The sequence below is a fragment of the Polistes dominula genome, unplaced genomic scaffold (assembly GCF_049000335.1).
Source record: "Polistes dominula isolate Pdom_NZ unplaced genomic scaffold, Pdom_raw_medaka contig_73, whole genome shotgun sequence".
Taxonomy (NCBI): domain Eukaryota; kingdom Metazoa; phylum Arthropoda; class Insecta; order Hymenoptera; family Vespidae; genus Polistes; species Polistes dominula.
This window is the reverse complement of record NW_028300951.1, coordinates 4,733,687-4,759,491: the sequence shown is the minus strand read 5'-3', so window position 1 is coordinate 4,759,491 and position 25,805 is coordinate 4,733,687. Positions and strand designations below refer to the sequence as shown.

Here is a 25,805-nt window from a genome sequence, read left to right as displayed (position 1 = left end):
GTTTAAATCTGTTTACATTATTATTTGTATCTAACTGTACAAATAAAAAAAATTGATCGAAATAATTGACAAAAATGGAAAGAAAAAAATAAAATCTATTGCATAATTTTGTTGAATCATGCAAGCACGAGAAGGATATGTTCTCTTTCCCTTGCTCTCTCTCTCTCTCTCTCTCTCTTTCCCTTTCGAAAATTGATTTACGTAACATTGTCGTACCACGCACGTATCACGGAAAAAAATTGAATCAGTCATCTAGGGTCGACATATCTCCGGGGAATAACGTTTGGAAATTCGAGCGGAATAGTATATATAGGTATATCTACTACCATTGCACACCGTACCATGATGGTAGTAGTGATGGTGATGGCCTGGATCATTTGAACGTGCTCGTCAAAACTAATTCGCGTTTCAGATCGGTTTCGTTCACAGTTCAAGTCACGGATGTTAAAAGGCATTATCTTCTATTCCAATTCTTCTTTGGCTACCATCCCCCCATTCCCTCCCACTTTTTCCCTGCCACTCTCAGCCATTCCAAACTTCGTTCTGTTTTTTTTGTTTTTGTTTAAATCAAAAGACTTTCGATACAAAAATTTAGACGAGTTTAAAATCGGACAGATAAATTCATGGTGATAACAATAATAATAATAATAATAAAAATAATGAAGATGATGATAAGGATAAGGATATTATATTTGAAATAGAAAATGAATGTAACGTTATTTGAAAGATTGTACCGACAAATCGTTAATTAAGCTAGAAGAGAAAAGCGTACTGCGTTCTATGACATCGTGATATTAATTAACGTCAGAATTACAAGCTTCTCAACATAATACAGGACGACAGCGCGAAAGCCATTTTCATATCGACGTAGGAAGAATCTAACAATAAGTATTCTCTTTTCGTTAGTACTATCCGACTTTATTATTTTAAAGTTTCATCACGAGATCATTAAAGAGACTATTACAATGAATTTATTTAATTGAAATTTTTAATATTTCATTAAAAATAAACTCTGATTAATATTTGAAAAATTAATTCGATGTCTTGATATTAAATTATTTATAATTCTGGTTTGAATGTAAAAAATTTTCCGTCCTTTTTACGTCAAATATTTGTTTTAAAGAGACAACGAGTTAATTTCTACATATAATAAATTTTTGAAAGTGTCAGATGTGAAAAAGAACTTTGATAAAAATTTATATTGATAAATCACTTCTTTTCTATTTCCTATTTTTCGTATGGACTTTGGCTAAGATTCCCCATAGAATTCATAAGAATAATATATAGATATATTTATATAAGATACACATTTTATTTTCTCCCGCATGTTATTTGCAATAGAATCGAATAAATTCCCTCGTTGTCTCCTATCTCTCTCTCTCTTTCTTGATCTCATTGAATTTCATAGATCGGATACGATCGGTGGGATTTGATCAATGGCATACGCTATACAACTATTTTACGCTCCATATATTTTATGTTCTTAGATCAAAGATACTTTCTTTAACAAAGATACTCTCTTGAGAAAGAGAGAGAGAGAGAGAAAGAAACAGAAAGGTTTCCGATCATATTTACAGATTATGTTTATATCTTGAATCGATACAATTTTTTTTAAATTAAAAAAAATCTTATAGAAAAATTATTATTGAAAAAACAAATTTCAAATAAATCCGAATCATTTAACCGTTGGAAATGATTGATTGAAAGAAAATTGGATAAAAAAAAGCTGTCAATTTAATCAAAAAATCTTTTTGATCATACGAATTCAATCACGCTCCCATTTTCATTTTTTTTTTAAATTTATTTATTTATTTAATTGATTCTTTTGAAACATCGAAGAAAAGATTCAACGAGATATATACGCGTGCATTAATCTGGAGCGTAATATCGATTTAATCGCATGTATAAAATCAAGAATCCAACCGCGAACGTAACAATGAGGCTAAAAAAGAATAATAAAAATCCATTTAATACACCGGTCGAACAATTAAAACGTTATTTTCAATCGAACTTTAATTATATCGCGTGTGTGCATCTGCTGGCTCGCGATAACGCTCCTTTTCGAGTACCATTTTATCGATGAAGTAATCACGCTATTTGGTAAATGCGGGTTTTATTAAAATAGGATATAGTAGCATAAACGAAGAAAAAAGAAATAAAAATGAAAAAGTACTAGGACGAATAAATTCGATCGATGTTATCGTGAAAATATATATAGATTATAAAATAAATGTCTATATATTATTAGTTAGTCGAAATAATTTCGTCAATTTTCTCATTAGATGGTTTTTTTTTTTTCGTTATATGAAATTTAATTTGCGTTATAATAATTGTTAATGTTTTAAATATATAATATGTAATTTAAAAATTCTTCTCTTATTTAAAATATTGACCATCCATTAAAAATACCGATCAGTTTTGTATTAATTATTGTAATATTAATTACTTGAATATTTAATTACAAATAACTTATTATTCATGTAAAATATTGATTAAAAATATTGTTACAATAAATGAAATGCAACGTTATAAGTACATTTTCGTAATTAATTACACTCGTCAAGCAGATTGATTATTGTACAAATATATTTTATCGTTGAATAGATTTATGGTACTATTCTTGAAAAAAAAAAGAGAAAGAGATAGAGATAGAAGACAGACATTCTATTCATGATCGAATAATCGAGCCTCGACTCTCAATAATCTGTGGCGTTCCAAGTCTGATATCCTCACAATAGAACGTCTGCGGAATGTATTTAGATCCAGGTCGAGCGTACCAATCCGGTCGTTTTAATATGTTCTTGGTATTTCGCGCTTAGATTTTCTCATAATGTTTTTCTACAAAATCCTGTTTCAAATAAAGACAAAGATAACTAAATAGATATGTATAAATAGATAAATAAAAAAAATTAAAAAACATAAAACAGAAAATAGAAAACAGAGAAAGAGAAAGAAAGAGAGAGAGAGAGAGAGAGAGAGAGAGAGAGAGTGAGAAAACTTTTCTATACTTCTAACTGACTGCAACTAAACAGAGTTAATTTGAATATATCAAATAATAAACTTTATTAAATCTAACTCCAGAATTTCAATGTTTGTTATTTATGTTCAGCTAACTTTGTTTTTCTAGTTCTCTCTGTACAGCTTTTCTCTAATTCTCTCTCTCCCTTTTTCTCTTTTTTGTGGACGCAGACCTTTTCCTGTGGAAAATAATTCTACCATAAATTGTATTTCCGGAACACTTGGTCTCCCGACTCTTGGTTAAAATTAAATTAATGAAAATACGAACGTCTCTTTATTACGAACGATTTCAATCGGAAACGCATGCTTTTCAAATGCAGTAATATTGTTTTTAGAAGCGAACATTCACTTACCTTTTTGTTTTATTTGTTTATTCATTTATTCAATCGTCTTTTTATGATTTACCTCTGCTTGTAAATCGCGTTTGACGATACTCATGTATCCTTCGTGTTTTATATCGAAATAATTTTGAAGTAAAAGGACAAATAAAATGTACTCATTCAATTTAGTCATACATTGACATTTTCTGGAAACTAAATAAACCGTGGATAAATAATTAATGTGAAAGCACGAATGATTTGTGTAGATGGATGTTAAAAGAAGGTTGCACTCGTATACATTATATTTTACAATTTGTGTGTCGGTGGTTTATATAATCAAAAAATAGGTCGACTTATTGTCGACATTCTGTGTATAACATATATAAAATGATAACACAAGTTATTACAAATATATTGAAAAGAAAAAATAATATTTGTTGCTTTGAGTATTATAAAATGTGATGAAATTAAAAAATACTACAATAAATTACTACAATATTTAAATTGTAATTTTAGCTAAAATAATAAATATAATAAAATATAAATTTATCAGTACAAGATATAAAAAAAAATATTAAGACGATTGTAGGATAAAGGATGGAAGATATGTAGTAATTAATAAGCAAAAGTCAACGATAAATATACAATTAAATTTCTTATCGTTCGACATTACTAAAGAAAGTAGTATAAACGTGATTCGTCAAACGTTCGATGTTAGCATTTCTTCTTTTTCTTCTTATTTATTTTTTTTTCTTTTTCTTCTTCATCTTCTTTATCTTCATATTTGTTTATCGCACAAAGATTGTTGCAATAAATATCATAGTTCAACATTCGAAACTGTTAATTTTTGGTTGTATATGTAATTGTTCATTGATCGAGAAAGAGATTTTCTGCGAGTATGTTAATTTATAATACATTATTCTTTCTTTTTCTCTCTTCATTCGAGTTTACACATAGAAGGAAATATTTTTTAACGTGAGCGTATTTTTGTTTACTTTAAATTATCATTTAACGACTCACAAGCTTTGAAATGTTATCATTTCCTTATTCACTCGTTAATATTTTAATTTTATTTTGTTTCCAATTTTATTTATACAGCGTTGTGACGTGTAAATGCATGAGATACTTTTCGTTTATTTATATATTATTATTATTAATTATTAATTATTATTTATTATTATTATTATTATTATTATTATTATTATTATTATTATTATTATTATTAATAGCTATTTATTTTTATTTATTATAATAATAATTTATTATTATTATTAATATTATTATTATTATTTTTATTATTATTAGTTTTCATCCTTTTTTAGTATTTTTTCTTTTTTCTTTTAAACGCAGATAGAGTTTTAATCCTATAAGTATGTATGTATTTTGGAATACCATTCCTTTGGTTTCGTTTAGTTTGTTTGTTTGACCTTGCTTGTGTATGTATGTGTGTATGTATGTATGATGAGTGTATGATTTCATTTGATAATATAAACACAACTATACAATTCACGAATAACTAACTCACATACGTTTTCTTTTTCACGCAGTCCAGGTACGAGGAACGATTATAAGCTTATCAAATTAATTTCGGTTCATGTACATTTACGATACTCAATACATTTAATTGAAAAGCCAATTTTTGATGGATTCATATACACATATGTCAGTTTAATTTTCCCTACGATGAAAGGATAAAATAAATGTAAATAAAAAAGAAAGAAATGTTAACATTTAAAAGCAGATATTTCAATTGTTTAAAATTAATTTCATCTGAAAAAATGAACCCACGTATTTTCATATCAATTGTCATAATATTTTCATGATTGAAATAAAGAAAAAGTAGTTTTTCTATAAATTATGTCTATCATACATGGGAAAATATTTTCCAATTATCGAAAATTCACTTTTCTACAGAATTAGCGCGCGCACACACATACACGCATACACATATTCTATAAACTCGTATTAATTCTGATAAACTCACGAGGGAATTATTCTCATCGAGCACATATCAAATCCCGATCAATAATTCAATAAATATGAAACGTGTAAATTCGTATGATGCTTATATACACATAGTTTATCTATTTTAATTAAGTTAGATAAATTTGATCCGTTCATCTCATTTTTTTCTCTCTCTTTTTTTGTTTTTCTTTTACCCGTTTCAGAGAATGACGACCTGCCTCATGAGAATAAATATTAGAATATTTATTACAAAGATATGAGAGAGAGAGTATGTTAACGTATGACGTAATACACACATGTACTCGTTATGTGCATGTGTGTGAGAGAGATAGAGAGAGATAGAATAAAAGATAGAGAGCATATTATTCTTACTCTCTCTCTCTATTTCCCTCTTTCTTTTTCATTTTTAAAATGCATTTTTTCTTCTACTTTTTTTCTTGCTCCTCTTTTTTTTTTTTTTGAAATTTTTATTTTCCCAGATACTCCATTATTCCATCGTACTTGTTCTTAAGTCTCTTCTTCTTCTTCTTTTCTATTTTTCTTTCCCTTTCTTACAAACATGAAGAGCAACGATAATTACCAGCATTCCTCTGGTTTTCTATCTCAAAAAGGGAAGGCATACTGCACTGAAAATAAAAGTAAGTAAGAGAGAGAGAGAGAGAGAGAGAGAAAGAAAGAGAGAGAGAGAGAGCGTGAGCAGACGGTTCTATAAATGAAAAATTTTTCCAATTACTACCAAGGAATCGTAGAAGCTTGTTTCTACGTGAAATTATCGACATTCGTGAAGTAAAAAACAGCTCTCTCGTGCTATTCTTTATAGCTTTTCTTTCCTTTTTCTTCCTTTTTTCCTTCCTTCTTTAGTCTCTTGGAAAAGGAATGTGATTGGTATCGTTGGGAGAGAGAGAGAGAGAGAGAGAGAGAGAGAGAGAGAGAGAAAAATAAAGATTCGACACAAGCGATGTACGGAAACCTAAACGACAAATTTTCTTCGAAATCGTGTTTGACAAGGAAATTGATTTTTTTTTTTTTTCATTTTTTCACGAATATACCTTGCTCTAATATTTCTTTTTTCAGAAACACAACATAATATTCATATCGTTAATAATTGTTAACGTATTTCTATATAAAAAGTGATCTTAAGAGAAATGAGAATAGATAAAAACCAACATCGGGATAATAGATACAAGGCAGAGGAACAATTTAACACGATTGGTAGGTAGGTTCTATAGATAAGAGGTTGTAGACCAAAGGACAGTTGATAAGGATGACATAAGGGGAGGTGAAGAGACAATGCTGATAAGGAGGATCAAGCGTTTCCAAGTAGGGATTCTAGATTGTATAGGATAATCGATGCCTTCAATCGATATTCTCGAATATATCTAATCCGAATTGAATGTTCAAACACCTGTAAGATGATATCTCTAACATAAATTAAAATAAATTAAATATTATCAATAATTTCCAATATAATTGATAAGTAACGTAATAGTTTAATTATTAAAAAGTAAAGATAAATATTTTCATAGAATATAAAATAACAATATCTTAACAAGATACAAAAATTAATTATCGTCAACTATATTCAATTTAATAATCGAATTATGTGGAAGAAAATAAATAATAAATTATACGAATATAACAAAATTATGAATACATAAAATCTAAAGAAATTCTAAAAAATGTAAAAAATATTTACAAACGTAAATCTATAGAAAAATACACGTATGTTATATACGAATTAGTTAAATCTGTTATGGTAATCATTAAAGTATATATTCCTCTGAAAACACGTCAATCGTGTGATTCCCGTGATTGTCCGCATTAAATGAATTATTAAGTTAGGAAACCTGCGGTGAGATGAGAAAAGGGACATAGTCGGTAAAGTCGGTCATGTTTAAATAATTCCAGGATCTAGAAATGCTTTGACGAAGGATCTTGCTTTTGCAAGAGTATGTAGGTTTATATATGTAGATATATATTACATATACATATACATACACTTATGATAGTACGGACGACAGCAGATTCTATTATCGGTGCTATTGACGTTTGTTCGTTTCGTTATCCTCGTACCTGGATCAATTGTATTTTACATTTTCATACATTCTTTATTTTTTTATTTTTTTTTATTTTTTATTTTTTAATTAATAATATAATGAAGTCATAATTTCTTCTTTTTTTTTTTTTTACATACAATTTCGATCGATCCGATTATTATTATAACTAAAATCACTATCTACCGCCTTTCGTCGAGTTCGCTTATATATTGTTTCGTTTCTTTTTTATCTTTATCTTTATCTTTTTTATTTTTCATTAAATATTATTAATATTTAATAGAATAACAAGAAGGAACGCCATATTATGTACATATAAAAATATAACATCTTATCATGATCGATATCGTGTGTCCTTAGGAGTGTTCGCTTTTCTATTCTTTATATTCTTTTCTTTTCTTTTCTTTTCAATCTTTTTCGTTCATCCTGCAGTCCCGTTTGTCGTACGATATTAGTCTTGTACATGTATATGCGTGTGTATTATATCGTATGTATTTTACTTGACCTATATAATGCCTATCATTATTTATTTATATAGATAAAACTTTTTTTATTCATTTTATTTTAATTTAATTTTAATTTTATTCCTCTTAACACACGTAACATACTTTGATGATTCTTGATACGTTTTCGCACATCACATGTTTTCTCCCTTCGTCTATTTATTTCCCTTGTTTGCATGCATTCTTATATGTTTATCCGTTGTCTTCAAAATACAAAAGAAATATAAAAAGGATTTCATTCCAAAAACAGAAGTAGAGAGAGAGAGAGAGAGAGAGAGAGAGAAAGAGAGAGAAATATAGAAAATTCAACGACGTAGAAGATCGTAAGAGTTTCGATTTGATAGGAGTTGCTGATACTAGTAATAGTTATAGTAGTAGTAGTAGTAGTAGTAGTAGTAGTAGTAGTAGTAGTAATAGTAATAATAATAATAATAATAGAGCTCGTCGAAATATTCAAGTTGAAACAGGGTCGAGAGGGATGGTATTTTTCAATATATACCTCGGATATTTGATCGTTGTGGTACGGTTTGAATAACTGATTTTCCCTATCCTTGACAAGGAATAAAAATGCAAGGGCAAAGCAGGAAGGAGGTTAAATCTATTTCTGGCACATTCGAAATAGGATTGGTCTCATCTTTTCTCCTTCCTATTATATTATCATTCTTGTTTTATTTTTTTCCTTTTTCTCTCTCTTTCTTCTTTTCTCACTTTAATGTGATTAAACATTTTGAAATACCATAATTAAAATGTTCCTTTGTCTTGTCTATTAATTTCCTTTTATTTTTTTCTAATTTCATTCTCAGAAATTTCATTCTCTCTTTCCCTTTTATGATTTTATTTAGTAAATCTTTGAAAATTTATAAGATTAAATTGAACTATTTTTTTTTTTTTTTTAACAAACTACGAAAAAGTTAATTCGAATGAAATGAAGAATAAGAATGAGAGAGGAAGAGAAATATAAAAATGGTGAGAGAACATACTCTCATTTTTTCATTTTTTTCTCGTTCTTTTTGTTTGTTTATTAATGCATATGTATTATGCGTTAGAATCTTTCTTATAGGTATATGTATATATGTGTATGTGTGTATATGTGTTTTCTTAAAGTCTGTTTTTTTGGTGTGCCAAAGGAAACGTCTTTTATTCGACCGAGAAAAGACCATCCACGTGCACATTTCCGTTCGATCCTTTTCCAGGACGATTCAATCCTGCAGGCGACACCGTCTTGATCTTTGATCCCAATCGAATTGTACGATGATCGTGATACCGGCAACCGTAAGCTTCGAAGTTCTCCTACACTACTCCTTCCTCTATATGTACATGTGTATTTGTTGTCTGTGTGAATTTACCGTCAGTGTATACATATGTGGGCGTTTATGTGTATGTGTACATCGTCTCGTTTCTACGAGACCGCATTGCGATGTCCCACCCCCAAAGAAAATTGAATCCAGATAGTCGCGCTGTGGATGCACCGACGTTGTTGAAACAACCTGCAACAAACGAAATTCATACGTTAAGGGAATTCGTATTTGTGTTCGTTTATTTGTTTATAAATATCGAACTAACTCTGTGTACGTCGTGATTGAATTTTTCGTCCAGTTAACAGTGAGATTCACAAATATGATTTTAAATTGTTCATACGTATTCTAGTAATTAGCATTTAATTTTGTTAATTATTTTAGATCTTGTTGGATACATATAAATTGGCGGTGATTATAATTCCAAATATTAGTTGAAGTTGTCACAAGTATTTTAGAAATAAGTATTTAACTTTATTAACTATTTTATATTTTGTTGATTATATGAATTGGTGATCATAGTAGGAAACATAGTAAGTCTATATTTAGAACATTTTTTCAAAATACCTAAACAATAAGACATCGTAATAAAAAAATCGTAATAAGAAATCATCGTAATTTAACATTGAAATGTCGTAATCAATATATTTAATAAATTTTGTTATCCTATTGAAAACTTTCGATTAGGAATACTATCGGATAAAATATCACGTATCGTGGGTGGTAACAGGAAAGACGGGTTCAGTGAATAAATGAAATGAATTCGCACCCCTCGATGATAGAGTTAAAAATAAAGCAGAAAAAAAAGATAAAAAAAGGGAAGAAGATGAGAGGTGGGGGAAGGGGGTTGCACGGTTTCCGCTAACAAACGCGTCTCTAAGCGGAAATGGCTATTCGTGCGGTGATAGAGTCAAAAGGGCAAAGGGAGGGATTGGAATCGAAGGGTGAATCGAACAGGGGGAATGAGTCAAGGAAGGTCTAGAGACCAACCAACCACTGTCCGATATAATAGATATTTAAATTGTGCGGTTTGCAAAATGCAACGATCTCTACGTTGCGGATAGTGGCTGGTGTCATCGAGTATCGATATTATTTCATCCTGTCGGTGTTACCTATCGAAAATAGAAAATCCTTGTTGCGCTATATCTCGTGGTCAACTCTTTCGTGGTTTATTATATTTTTCTTTTTTTTCTTTTTTACTATCGTTATCATCATTTAAAACAAAACTTCTCAAATTTTTTCACTTACATTAATGATCTTTATCTGACCATGAGCCAATATTTTCCCGATCATGGATATAAAATACAAATTAGAACATTTATTGATAATCATTAACAATTCTTTGGTATACATAAGAATGTAAAATTTAGTTAAGCGATCCTGACAATCCCGTACGGGTTGGTACTTTGAGAATCATCGCTGAATATTATAGTATAATATTATTATACTTTGTATAAAATATAAAATATACAATAATAATTTTTAATTTTTTTTTTTTTTAATTTAAATATAGATGATTAACAATTTGTTCGCATTTATAATGTATATTGATGAGCAGATCATGAAAAGAAAAGTATATATTGATTATGATCAATGATTTGTATTGAAATATTCGAACGAAAAAATAGGGGAATCACGAACGCGTAAAAAGACACATAAACGTCAAAAGCATTAAAATCAAAAAGAAAAAAAAAAATGATAAAAGAAACGGAAGAAAAAAAAACAAGAGATTTTGATCCTGGCGATTCGAGCAAACATCAATCGAATGTTATCCAAACGCTTCCAACAAAAATAGTTTTCGTTCTCGTGCTTTTGCTCGGCAAAGAACGTTTTCCCGGCACATTGTCGCAAAAATCGTAACGCATCGTTATCGCGAGGCATCGTTGCTGTAAAATTGCGCACATTGCGAGATTGTGAAGGCAACAAGAGAACAGAGAGAGAGAGAGAGAGAGAGAGAGAGAGAGAGAGAGAGAGAGAGAGAAAGATCGAAAATCATGTTATCTTGGTCACCGGACTGAATAACGAAGATAAAACGTTGGTGTGCTTGCGCAATGCGACGCGAATAGGCGAGTCGATGCTGAACTACTCTTCCCCTCCCATCCCTTTTTTTATTCCACCCTACTTTTCATTCTTTTTTATTTTCTAATTCTATAGAGAGAGAAACAACGGAGGAATAGGTGACCATCAGAGAATGAGTCTATCAGACCATTTGCGGACGTTAACGTGACTCGGATAAAAAGAAACCTGTGTTAAAATAAAAATAATAAATTAAAGGAAAGAAAAAAAAATTAATGATAAAAATTTGTTAACGTTAATAATTGTACAAAAAACACAATAGATAAATGTATTACTTTTATTGTTGATAATATTTGCATATAGAGGATGTTACGCTTTGTACATATTGCATTCGTTATGCATTTTTTCGCATTCGTTATACTATAAATATAAAAAAAAAAAAAAAATAAAACATCAGTATGAAGAAAGAGTAAGAAGTGACACGGAAAAAAGATACATTAAATATTTTTTCTTTTCTATGTTTTATCTGTTTTTTTTTTTTTTTTTTTTTTTAGAATTTTTTAAACATGCATCCGGTAAAGCGAAACTCTTCTTCATTGAGATAAATATAGGTGAGAGAGTTTTTTTTTTACTTAACTAACGGTGACATGAATTCCAAGCATTCAGAGTGCGTTTTTCTAACGACACAGAGTCAGTCGGACACAAGCGTCCTTTCATAGTTTCCTACTGTTAGGTAAAAAATAGAGAGGTGAAACATACCGATGAATGTTTCGGTCAAAGTAAAAGTGTTAAATTTTATTTTGTTAAAAATTGCGCTTGCGCTCTGCCATGCTATGCCATGCTATGCCATGCCATGCCGTGCCATGCCATGCTATACCATGCCATGCCATGCCAAGCAAAGCGAACTTTCGTTCTGGAATTTGTCCGTTAAAATTGCGTACAGAGTTATTTGTTTAATAGTTGGAAAACATTTTTATCGAAAACACTTGTGTTATACAATATACGTATATATGTTTAAAAGAAATTATCGAAAGATCGATGCACATGTTTTCCTCATTCGTGTAAATAATTTTTTTTTTTTTTTTTAATTTATTCGAAAGAATATAATTAAAAGGAAAAAAAAAGTAAATAATAAGTAATTCGATTTTGTGAATTTAATCGTAAATAAATAATTTGCATTCTTGTCCGAAATACATTGTTTTTCCTTTTAATTTTTATAAAAAAGAAAATAGATTACAGATAGATAAATAATTGTTTTTTACGCGATAAAATAATTAGTTTATTAAAAAATTGCAAACATTTTCTTGACATTGTCGAAACGACGAATGACTGACCGTTCGACGGTTCGGTGGTACCTGGATGAGTAATGAGTAACCGTCGAACGGTATGTGGGTGTTAGTTATATATTTTTATTTTTTGTACATTGTCTTTCTTTTTATTTTTTTTTTTTTAGTTTTGTTCTTGTCAGGTTCTATTAAATCATGTAGAATTTCAGAAAAAAGTTCATCGTTGGTGTCTAGCACGAGGACTCTATCAAACGTTCGGTTGCGTTGCGGAATTAATGAATCCGATGAACGCACGCTTCCGTTTTATAGATATTCTCTTATACTGCGGTACATATCCAGGATAAGTTTACAAAGGACAAAGAATAGTACAGACACCATGAAAGTATGAAAATATATTAAAAGAATAAGAGGATCACGTTTTCTAGATAACATATTAAAAATACAATACAAAAGAATGAATGCAAATATATACCCAAGCATTATGTTAGCTTCGATAGCTGTACAATATATTATTTATTAATTCTCTCGTAAGAATTTCGTGCTCGTTTATATGACTCTTTATTTACTTTTATTTATTTTTTGAAACACGTTGTATATTTATATATTTGTATAAGTATATATATATATATGTTTGACTCTGTGTGTGTTTATGTGCGTGTGCATATACATATAAACCTATACGTCATATCTTTTTCAAAATGATTTTCGAAATAGAATTTCGTTTTTATTATTTCAAATATGTCATCTGCACGAGCGTAGAATTTAATTGTGTGTAAATAAAATTCCACTTGGTCGGCCACGTATGAAACATACACTTTGTTGTTTTCCCCGGTACACTTGGTTTCTATGTATGAATTTTTTACTTCTTTTCTCTTTTCTGTAAATAAAAAATCGAAAAAAATTTAAATAAATAAATAAAAGTAAAACAAAATAAATAAATTTTACAACAACACAAAGAAGAAGAATTAATCGACATCATTTGCGTTATTTTGATATTAAATAAGAGATAAGAAATAAACTGTATAAATCATTCTTTTTTTCCCTTTTATCTTTTTCCAAATTATTTTCCCCCAAAATATTTCGTTTTTATTATCTCGAATATGTCATCCGCTGAAACGTCGAATTGAATCGTGTAAATAAAAGTTTGCTTGTTCGACCATCTATGAAATATTTTCTTGTTACATCGATGTCCAATTTTTTTTTGGTTTGAAATGTTAACGAATTTTTGATTTTTCTTTTTTTTCTTTTTATAAAAAGAAAAATAAAAAGAAAAAAAAACAAAAAGAAAAATATCAAATATAAATAAATAAAAAAGAATAAAAATAACAAAGTTTCGACGATGCAATTGAGGAAAATCGAAATGCGTAACGTGATAAGAGGTTAACAAAAATTAAATATTTTCAATTAGAATTTTTTTGTTTTATTATTACGAATGTGTAGCGAAAAATTTCATTCGATTGCGACCACGCGTGAAATATTTCCTCTTGTATTTCTTATTCTTTTTCTATACAATAAAGAAGCAAATAAAAAAAGAATAACAATACGATAAATTGTACAAAATTGAAAGAACAAGAAGAATTGAATAGAAATGAAATCGTTCTAGTGTGATTTCAATTTTTCCTATAAGAGACTAAACAGAAAAATACAGAGAGAGAAAGAGAGAGAGAGAGAGAGAGAGATAGAGAGAGAGATAGGTTAGCAAGTTACGATAAGATTCTACCTGTTTTTCCCCTCGGTAAAATTTCATTTACGTGATAATTTATGCGAGAACGTGAAAGTGGAGTCCGGAAGTACTTTCACGTACCATTCGATCTTTTATCTCCTCATTATATCAAAACTTCGAATCGTTGAAGAAGAATGATGAGAGAAAGAAGAGAAATAGAAGGTGGACGAGTAGGAGATGAGGAAAGAGGATGAGAAAAAAAGAATAAACGAAGATCGATCAAATCGATCAATGGAAATAACGCGGTTAAAATTTCCTTTCAATTGTTCAATCTCAATTCTCATTCAGTAGACCTCGATGGTTATACGTTTTAAATGTATGAATAATGAAGAGGATTGAAGTTAGTATACATTCGTCCAATCATACACACATACGTACATACATACATATATACATGCATGCGCATGAATGGTGTGCGTTATTATCATTTCTTTTGGTGCGTTCTTTTTCTCTTTTCAAAATTTTACACGGTTCGTTAAATAGTAAAAGAATAGATATGTATTTTTCGTGAGTGAGTTAGTGAGAGAAAAAAAAGAGAGAGAGAGAGAGAGAGGAAGAGGTTGAAAAAAAGAGAATACAACGAACGTGATATTTATTTGACTAATATTTGTTGTGTTTGGTTTGATGACAATAAGTATGGGAAAAAAAACTGATAAAAAATATATATAAAAAAAGAAAGATCGAAATTTTTAATCAATAAAAAATTACTTAGAAAAATAAAACAAAAGTACGATAAGTAGAAAATTTTCATAAGCAAAAATGAAAAATCTTATATTTTTATTTTTCTTGTTAAACATAAACGATAAATAAATGCCTTTTTAAATATTTAAATACGATGTAGGAGAATTTGTAGAAAGGAAAATAGGAAAATAAAATCTATCAGAAGATTTATTTTTAAAAATCATTATTAAATTAATAATAATTAATAAACAAGAAAAAATAATGTTCTTTGATAAAATCTTTCGTTAAATTTTTTCTAAAATTATTTTACTTCATATTTATCTTTTTAATAACACGATCCTGCAATATTAAAAGTTTTCATAAAATTCTTTCCCAATATTATTTTTCTTCTTCTTCTTCTTCTTCTTCTTTCAATATTGTTCTTGGTAAAAAAAAAAAAAATTATAATATCGATCGTAAGTAAAAGAGATATGTGAATTATTTCAAAACGATTACAACTATTTGCATGTTTGAGACCACTCTATGTTTAGAATAATGTGTGAGGACCTGGTGACAATGATGGTATAGGAATGGTGATAATGGTTGTGTGATGGTGTTCTTATGAACAACACAAGGTTAGGATTGAATAAAACAAGACTAACAATAAGAATAACGAAATTGCTTTTCGGAATTTAAACTAGAATTCTTTCTTTGTGTACACACTTTCTTAAGTAGAATAATTGGTCCTTTGCTGTGTGCTAATTGGCGTATCGTTATACACCCCCATTGTTTCTCCCCTCTCCTCCCTCTCTCTTTATTTGTCTTTCTATAACTTTTTTTCTCATTCCAATTTCTATCTCGATCGTAACGGATCAGTTTGTAACGAGTTATACTTTATCGATCATCTATCTTTCTCATTCTCTTTCTTTTTTTTTTATATTTTTGCATTTTACTATATCTTTATTCTTATTCCGTGTTGTTTGGTAAGATGGTACCAACAAAGGGAGACAAAAAAAAACTAAATAAAGAAAGAAAAAAAATGAAGAGAATAGAAATTGGGTGAGCTTGGTGAAGAAAAATTTATGAATTTGTAGGAAAGATACGAAGACCGGGGGTTGCACTGGGCTGCTTCTTGAGAGATAAGCCAAAGGCTGTCGGGTAATTGGATTAAGTCGATGAATCACGAGACAGAGTTAAGCTGTTTACGTTAACCAAGAGTGGTAGTGGTGGTGATAGTTGTAATGGTAGTAGTGGTGGTAGTGGTGTTTGTTAGTGTTGCTATGCTACCGACTATTACTCTAACTTATTCTCTTCTTCTTCTTCTTCTTATTATTATTATTATTATTATTTTTCTTCTTTCCATCGGCAGGAGTATCTAATAACCGTGATTACGATCTAATCCGATTGTATAATCTAAGCAAACTCGTTTACGTAATTATCGATAATTATTGTAAGTACGAACATTTTGTTTTTGTTTTTGCATGGTTCTTTTATTTTTTATTGTATTATTATTATTATTATTTTATTTTTCTTCTTATTTTTAAACACGTACACACGAACATATTTATATTAAATAAAGATTTGTCTAACTTTATAATTTATTTTCCGTTAATTGAGAGTTTTTTTTTCCGCTTTGCGCTTTCTACTAAAAGTAATGACATTTCTCTCTATCTCTCTGTTTCTTTTTGTCGGTTGAAAAAAAAAATATTCTAATTACAAACTGCACAGTTGCATTAATTTAATAATAAAATTCGTCCTGTTTTCTGGCTCAGTTCACCGTGTAGTAATAAAATGTCTTTTTTATATCCTGGAAAAATGCGGTAATATTTTCATACAATGGAAAATATGCTGTATGTGTGTATATATATATATGCACGCGTATCTACATTGTATGCTTGTACGTATTTAAAAAGAATCTTGTTATTTTTTTTTCTTTTGTTTACAAGTTATTTATCATTTTCTTGTATTAGATTTTGTTCTGATCTTTTTTGTTTCTTTATCCAATTTCGATTCAATCCATTCGTTTTTCATCCTCTTTGTTTCAACAAATTTCTCTTCTTTCTTTTATAGTTTTCATTTTTTCCTTTATTTCAATCGTAGCCAATAAAGTATTTAATTATCAAGCTTTCACGAACGTCATGCGATCGTTCAGCTGCATAATGAAACGTAATATCCTTGAATGTTTCGTGTTTCGTTAGTTAGAAAGAAAGAGAGAGAGAAATGTTTCCACGAGAAACAGATTATATACGACATTTTTAATATCTCGACAAATTTATTTTGATTGCGTAGCAATTAAAAGGTGTTGTTGTTGTCGTTGTCATTGAACATAGGTTCGACGACCGATAGGATGTTGTGTGTGTATCTAATCGTGATTGAAAAAATAAAAGAATAAACAAGTTTTTCATTATTCGTCGATATTACGTCGTCGAAGCTGTCCGTGAAAAAAGAAAACAATCAAATAAAAGAAAAAAAGAAAGAAAAGAAGAAAAAGTAACAACTTCAAAAGCTTTTCATTTAAACTCGAGCGTTCGAACGTGTTCTATTCAAGATTTGTTTGAAATTTGAACAGATTCGAAGTTTTCAATTTAAAACTTTAATAATCAAATCTAACGCGTGAACTTTGTTAATTATCGAATAATTATAATTAGTATGTAATAATACAAAATCCTTTAAATTCAAAGAGTGAATAATTTAATTCTTAACCAGGGAGTAATTTAAAATAAAAAATGTATAGTAATTTTGTTAGTTGACAACATGTGTGTGATAGCCGAAACAACCATTATTGGCCGTTATTTATTTAAAACTTTGTATATATTTAAAATTATATAAAATTAAATTTGTTGTTAAATTGTTGTTGTTTTTTTTTACGTTGATTTTTTCGTGAACTTAAAAAAGTTTTTCTAAATTAATTGTTCAAAAATATTACCGACCGTTAACGACGTTTTGAGTAGACGTGTGGCCATTAAAGTGTTAATATGTAATTCTTAATTTTGTAAAGTGCAAACATGTTACGATGATCAGGTCTACGATGTTTGCTATCGTATATTAAGAACATTAGTATAACTACATACATATTTAATTGATATATCTATTGCGTAGTAGTATAGTTCTGTAATATGGTATTGGTATTAATCGAAGTTATTACTTTCTATTGGATTTGGTTAAAGGTTGGCGAACGTAGAAAATTACTTTAATTAATGAACCATGTAACCAGGCGTATCTTAAGCTCACATATATTCACATATATATATATATATACACTCAGCACACCATTATGCGTGATATATACTTGCGCTTGTGTGGTTTCACGATTTAACACGGTTAATTGAAACATCATAGTAATAACGCAAAAGGAGATTTAATTACGCTTATGCGTATGTATATGTGCATTTGATTGTATTGTACGTATGTATGTGAGCGAATAGTCTATTAAAAAACCACAGCAAGAGTCAAACGAAAAGTATTTTACAAATGAATTTTGATGTTCATTAATGATTCATGTTTCTCTTGTAATTCGAATAATAGTTCGTGGGTTAATTGTTGACTAATCCTTAAACTGAACGTTTATAAACAATAACAACAACAACAACGTATTATTAGAGATTAAACGATTACCTTAATATTATATTTATCACTATATATTTAATGCGTTGATATAAAAATAAATTTTATAGAAAATAATACGCACGAATAACAACCTAGAGATTTTTTATTTATAGTCACTAGAATATACAAAAAGTAATAAAACTATTATACTAGAAAATAAAAAAAGTAATAATTAAAGGTATAACTATCACGAATTGCGTATAAAAACCTACAGAATATGATAAAAATTATTCAGTTAATGAATTTCCGAATAAAGAATTTGTGACGTCATGTAGTGGTCAGTGGAGCAATACGTGAAAATTAATTTCGCATTACGTATGAATAACACAATATGGTGGTAAATTTCTTTCGGAATTAAATAATTATGACTAGGAATATTCAATTTTACTCGTTCGTTTCCTTCTTTATAGTTTCGTTACAAAAAAAAAAAAAAAGAGAAAAAAAGAAAAGAAAAGAAAAGAAAAATGGAAAGAAAAATTGTACCTCGAATTACGTATGAATACTCGTCGTACAGTGTGACATTCTCCAGCGATGAAGTATGAACGGATGTGTGACGTCACACAGTTGCCTACACACGAGCTATGATCTATGCTGGCCGATAATGAAAGCTGAGAGCTGATACTGGTGGTTAAACCGTTGTTATGCTGGGCTGGTTCGACAATAACGTATAAACTATAGTTTCCGCGTGTACTGTTATTTCAGTTTTCGTGTCGTTACAATCACAAAAGGGAAGAAGAGAGAAAGAAAATGAGAAATAGAGAGAGAGAGAGACCGTTAGAAACAGGAAGAGGTGATGAAGAGAAACGTGTGTTTCCTTATTAAAATCTTTTACCTTTGTGAAATTATTACGCCAGCTCTCAACTAAGATCTATCGTCGCTTAAAGTGTGAGAATACTTATCAAAATTAAATCAATTTCTTTCCTATAATATTGTAGAATAATGTAATTGAAGTAATTTTCAAAATAATGTTATATAATTAAAAAAAATATTATTTTCTTGTTAATAATAAAATAATTTTCTCTGTCATTCAAATAGAAAGTAAAATATTTAATATTAATTATTTGATAATTATTAAATTAAAAGTACAAATATTGAAAGTTATCCAATTATAAAAATTAAATAAATAAATTCTATATGTACCTACTTTAAAATTTATTTATTACATTTGAATTTTCTAGTTGATAAAATTATTAACTTATTTTCTTGTTTTTTATTTTTTTTTTATTTTATTCAAGTAATTCAGTCGAATAAATGGTTTCGGTGTCGAGAAAGCTTCCAGAATTCTCTTAAACAAGATATTCCTTTTTTAGTTGAACTCAAAAACGAGAGAGAACAAGAGTCGAAAGAAAATAGGAAGAAAAGGAAATAAAAATTGTACAAATAAAAAAGAAAAGAAAAAGTGAGAGAGAAAGAGATCTATCGAACAATCGATCTATTGAACTTCGACATATCGATCTACCGAACAATAGATATATCGAACTTCGATATATCGATCTATCGAACAATCGATTCATCGAGCTATCGAACTATCGACATATCGATCTATCGAACTTCGAGAGATCGATTGTTAGATAGATCGATATATCAATAATTCGATAGATCGATATATCGATAGTTCGAGAGATCGATTGTTCGATAGATCTATATATCGAAGTTCGAGAGATCGATAGTTCGATATATCGATAGTTCGATAGATCGATATATAAAAATAGAATTTTTTCTAGTCTGTTGACACTCAACAAGGTTCGATTAACACGTTGATGAAATTTTTCTATCCCCTTTCCAATTTCTAATATTCTATTAAATTTCTAATATATAATAAATAAATTCTAATATATATATATAATATTTTATATATATATAACCCCTATACTTTTTTTTCCCCATAAAACATGGTAACCTAAGTGATTTAAAATAATGTGTGTAAGTAATACTTAAACGAACTATTCGATACATCGTGTTTGAATTTTCGATATTTTCATGTTCTATCCTTTAAAAGGTCGAGACGAAATTATTTACTAAACACAATGTACGATTTTGAATTGGGAATAACTTCTAAACTGTACGTTCTATTTAACCAAAACAAATTTTTATTTCGCTTAGATCGATACATCTGTTTCTTTCTCTCTCTCTTTTTTCATTATTATTTCTATTTCTTTTTGTCTACTGTTTTTTAAAATCTAACTTGACGTTATCATTCCCTGTGAATTTGTATATTTACGAATCATTCTGTAGCATATATGTATGTGGCAACATTTTACGTATGGTCCAGTTAAGTATGTGTGTGGCACTGTACGTTTATATATGTGGGTGTTCGTATTTTTTAATATTTTATTTGGTAGAATTTTTGTGCAGGGATTCGTTGGATATATCCACTCGTAGATTGTAATCTGCTATTTATTCATAGTAAATATTGAAATGAAAAATTTCGTTAAAAATTCTTGTTTCGTTTTTATTTTTTTTAATTTAATTTTATTATATTTCTCTCGCGAATATCATTTGTTACAGGATATCGTATCGTTTTGCAGTTGATGTAATTAATTTTTAATAATTTAACTAACGAACCGTCTTTTCTTGTCGTAAAACTAAAAGAAATATATTACGTATCGAGAGAAATAATTTTAAGGAGAAAAAAAGAGAAAAAGAAAAAGCAAAAAAAAAGAAGAAAATGTTTAATTTAAAATTAATTGGTATGAAAATAAATATTGTAGTTAATTAAAATCTTTTTATAAATTTGCAATATGGAGAAAAATCAGAGTTTATATGCAGAAACGTTTTAAAAATGTTTCAAGTTTACTTTTTATTATTTTATTATATAGGTGTTTGTAAACGTCGTGAATCGTTTTATCGGATGAAAATATTATTAAATCACGTTAATTTATTCCATTATTCGATATGAATTTATTTTGCAGAAAAAAAAACGTATAGGTAAGCGAACGAGAAAAAATAGAAAAATGACGATTATTATATTTCACTTTCACAAGGAAAAAATGATAGAAAAGTTGTTGGAGCGTTATAACAAAATGGTCTATCAAATTTTAATAATGAAGATCTTAATCGAAAGAAATTTTAATTAGATAAGAAAGTTTGTAATTAAGTTATAGGATGAGGCAAAAACAGAAAAATTAAGTGAAAGAAGAAGAAGAAGAAGAAGAAGAAGAAAAAGACTGTACTATTGCTATAGGAATGAAATATTTAAATATCATTATTCTTTCGGTATTATCGGCAGGAAATCGAAAAAAAAATTCAGCTCGACTAAACGAAAAAGATAAGGAAAGAAAAAGGAAGGACAAGAATAAAAGGAAATAAAATAAAAGAATGAAATCCGTTTCCGAGTTTAATTCGTTATTCGATCGGTGCAGTCAAGTAGGAAAATCTTTGAGACAAGTAAGACAAGTAAGATCTCTTTTGCGTTAATTCAGAAAATTTCTTTCCCCTAACTTCGCGAAAGTCGATGGCGTTTTTCCTGTGGTTAGCGTCTAGAAAACTCATTCGAAACTCGGATTAAATATCTTATGAGAAAAAAAGTAGAAAAAGAGTAAGTAGCAGAAGAAGAAGAAGAAGAAGAAGAAAAAGAAGAAAAAGAAGAAAATAACTAGTAACTAAGAAGTAATAGGTACGACGAAGAATTCGTGGTAAAAAAAAGCATTTAATGTTTTCTTTATGTGAGTTCATTTTTTTTTTCGCTTCGGAGGAAGATAAAGAGAAAAAGAGAGAGATTATTTTAACTCTCTATAACGCAATATTTTATACGTTTTGTAAAATAAATTATCCATTACTTGAAAGTTGTAGTATAATATTTGAACGGTAAATGTTATTATACTAAGAATAAGTTTAGTTCATATACGAATGGGTTAAAAATTTATAAGTGTCAACAAAAAAGTAATTCTTTTATTTAACAAAAAAATTAAAGTTAGTTAAATCGACGAATAATTATTAAAAATAATTCATATAAATAATTATTTTACTAATTAATTTTTTTTAAATAAACGAACATCCACATAAATTACAAAGAATTTTTAAAAAGTCTATTTGTCAAAGGACAAAAAGTAGAGTAAAAGAAAATATTTTCATAATATTTTTTTATCTTCGAAAACTTCGTTTATTTTTTTCCCTCTTGCTTTAAAAAGAGAGATCGATTTAAATCGTATAAATTAACCGTTAAAATTATACGACTAATTTTATTCTATCCCATTCTATTAGAATCGATGAATATCTATGACCGAAAGTTAAAAAAGAAAATAGGTTTCGTTGTCGTATTTTGAAAATGTTTATTTTTCTATCATCAAGCATTTATCAAAAATAGCAAAATTTTCAATAGATCGATGTGATCTTTTTCTTTAACAGGAGTTGAATGATTCGATTTATGCTAACAGCTAGTAAATCGTTTGTTCGTTCGTGAATTTTGATAGGAAGGACGATGGATTACCGAGCGTGACGCTTAACCGTTTGTGAGGATCTTTCTTACTCAAGAGAAACGTAGTCCAGGCGAGATAATTGAAAGCTTGTTTGTCCTTCCAAGGAATTAACGTTTCGATCGAACTAGCTATTCATCTCACCCTTGCACTCTCTCATTTTATCATTTATATGTATGTCTTCAAGAGAGAGAGAGGAAGAGACAAAGAGATGACTGAATTAACATTCTATCGAATCCGCTATCTCTCTTAAACACTTGCTGTTCTTGCGCATTTTATCATTTATAAATATATTTCCAAGAAAGAGATAATTGGATTAACGTTTCGATCCAGCTATTTTACTATCTTTTTCTATTTTGAATTCTTACATTTACGTTTATTGTATTATTTCAATTTTTTTAAATAATTGTGTTTTTTTTTCTAGAGAGATTAGTAGTTGTTTGAGTTTTCTTTCTGTTTTTGTTTTTTTTTTAGTTCACGATAAATTTGTACCTTAATATTGTCATCTGAAGAAAACGTAGCTCACTGTCAAATGAATCAGCCAGAGATTGAGGACAGCCCGTGATACTCCGTTTCCATCGTGCACTGCAGCTGGTAGTTCTCCTGTTAACAACAATTAAACAAAAAAATGAATAAAATTATTAAAATGTTCAATGAAATATAAAAAGGGAAATGTTTATTCTTTTTATTCTTTTTCTTGGCTATTTATTCTTAGATTTCTTTTTTATTGTTTTCACTTAGGTTAGGTTGGTAAACTCACGATTGCTCTCTACTCTTTTGATTTCACGTCTTTTCTGTCATCTTTCTCATCCCCCCTCATATCAATGTACACGTATTCAGGAATTATAATCGTTCTTTGTCCTATTCGTTTCCTCTTACTTTCAATATTAGATCTTTTTCTCTTTCTTTCATAAATAAACGTACTTCACAAGGTATAGATCATATTCTCTTTGAATAATCGCGCGATAGAATTAACTCATATGCACACACACACACACACACACACATACACACATATAACTAACTACCGCTAAAATCTTCAATCCTACAATAGTAATATGCTAAAAAGGGTAAAAAAATCGTTGAAAGTTCTTATCGAAGGGTCGATTGTAAAAGAAAATTTGTGAAAGAAAGAAAGAAAGAAAAGAAAAAGGAGAAGTTCTCTCGTAAATCATGATGTTAAATATTTTATTTTCCGGAAGAAAGACTCCGGTGCTTAGATTTCGTCCTCGACGAACGACGAACAACGAGCAACGACTACAACGACTACGACGACGACGACGGGAACGCATTTGTCATTTCATTAATGGCCGTACTACCCGTCTATAGGTTTTCTGTCAGATGCACTCCGACGACGTGCAGCACAGGGCTTGACGTATTTTGCTTCTCGTCGTTGGTTCCGCTTGAGCGTGCACTTGCCGAAGTACGCGAGTTGCGCTTCCTAGATAATAGTTGGATGCACTTGGCTTTCACCGAAATTAGTAAGGCCCCTCTTTATTAATAGATTCTACATGGGCGTAGACGCAAAACGGAAGTGATTCGATGCAACCTTCTGCATGCACGATGTTCTGTCACAATTCTATTCACAGTTGTTATCGTCATTGCATTTTAACTCGTATTATGATTATATCCTACAATTAATTGATGTTTGTATATGTTTATTTTGCGTAAATATGTGGATTACTTGCTAAATATGACGTATATGTTACTGTGAGAAATCGAAATTGAAGAATGTCATGATTCACATGGTCGTTTGGTGTATGTTAGAAATTTGGTATGTGTTGACAAACGAATATGTGAATCTTGACATTCTAAAATTTCGATTTTTTACAATAACATATATTATACAATATATGAATATTATTAGTTGTATATTGTGATAATTATTTATGCTGTTCTTTTATAAGAGTATTGATTTTCAATTTTTTAAATATATCTTTTGTTGAATTAGTATTTTAATGTAATTTTATATTACGGGGACCGAAAAGTAATCAAAATTTCTTCGATGAGCTCATTCACAGTTAATTTGTGTTTAGAGACGGTCAATGAAAAATCGAAGGACTTTTTTAAAAAGGGAATCGAACAATTGTCTTTAAGCTGACAAAACGAAAATAATGGAAATTAATTTGTTGATTTATTATTTAAGATTTCTTTAATAAATAAATATTTGTTGCTATCAAAGAAAAATTTTGATTACTTCTCGGTGCTCCTAATATTATCTACAAAGTTTTAATCAATTTTAAAAGTAAAATAATAATAATAATAATAATAATAATATAAATAATTAACCAACACTTCTTATTAACGTTATTACAAGTGTTAATAAGTTAATACTTATTACCGTTAGATACAAGTGTTATTTATGTAATTAATTTAACATTATGTAAATATTTTTAACATTAATTTAATAACAATATTATTAATCGATTATTAATATATATTAGTTTATTCAAAATTATTATAAGTATGGTTCGATTGAAAGGATTCCTATAGGGATTGGTAGAAAATAATAGAAAGATAACTTAACTAATTCTTAAGAAGGAGAGGGAGAGAGAGAGAGAGAGAGAGATAGAGGTCGTGATTACGGAAATGGGTTCGCGACCATCGATCGTCCTATATCCTCTCAACCGATTCGATAACTTCGATAAAAATCGTCTCCTCTTGGACGACGTCCAAGATCGATACGGAATTTGTCAATTCGTTCTTCTCTCTTGCTTTCTCTCTCTCTCTCTCTCTCTCTCTTTTCTCTTTGTCACATGACGATTTACGACGTCCACTTTGTTCACATTTCTTTCTCTCTCTTTCTCTCTCTTTCTCTGTCTTTTTTTCTTTCTGAGCCTCTTTTCTCTTTCCATTTCGTATCTTATTCTTTTACACCGTCGAAAAAATCTTTGAAATCGTGAAATCCCCGTTAGCCATCTTAATTCGAATATTTGTTCTCCCA

General features: G+C 29.0%; 1 protein-coding gene across 1 annotated transcript in view; it reads right to left on the bottom strand.

Annotated features, from left to right (window-relative positions):
• Positions 1-3,974: 3,974 nt before the first annotated feature.
• LOC107063992 (uncharacterized) overlaps positions 3,975-25,805 on the bottom strand; it is a 253,553-nt gene continuing 231,722 nt past the window's right edge. Inside the window, 2 exon segments of the mRNA XM_089172328.1 lie at positions 3,975-9,347; positions 23,354-23,464. Of these exon segments, the coding sequence (XP_089028454.1) occupies positions 23,364-23,464 (101 nt within the window). The 3' untranslated portion in view covers positions 3,975-9,347; positions 23,354-23,363.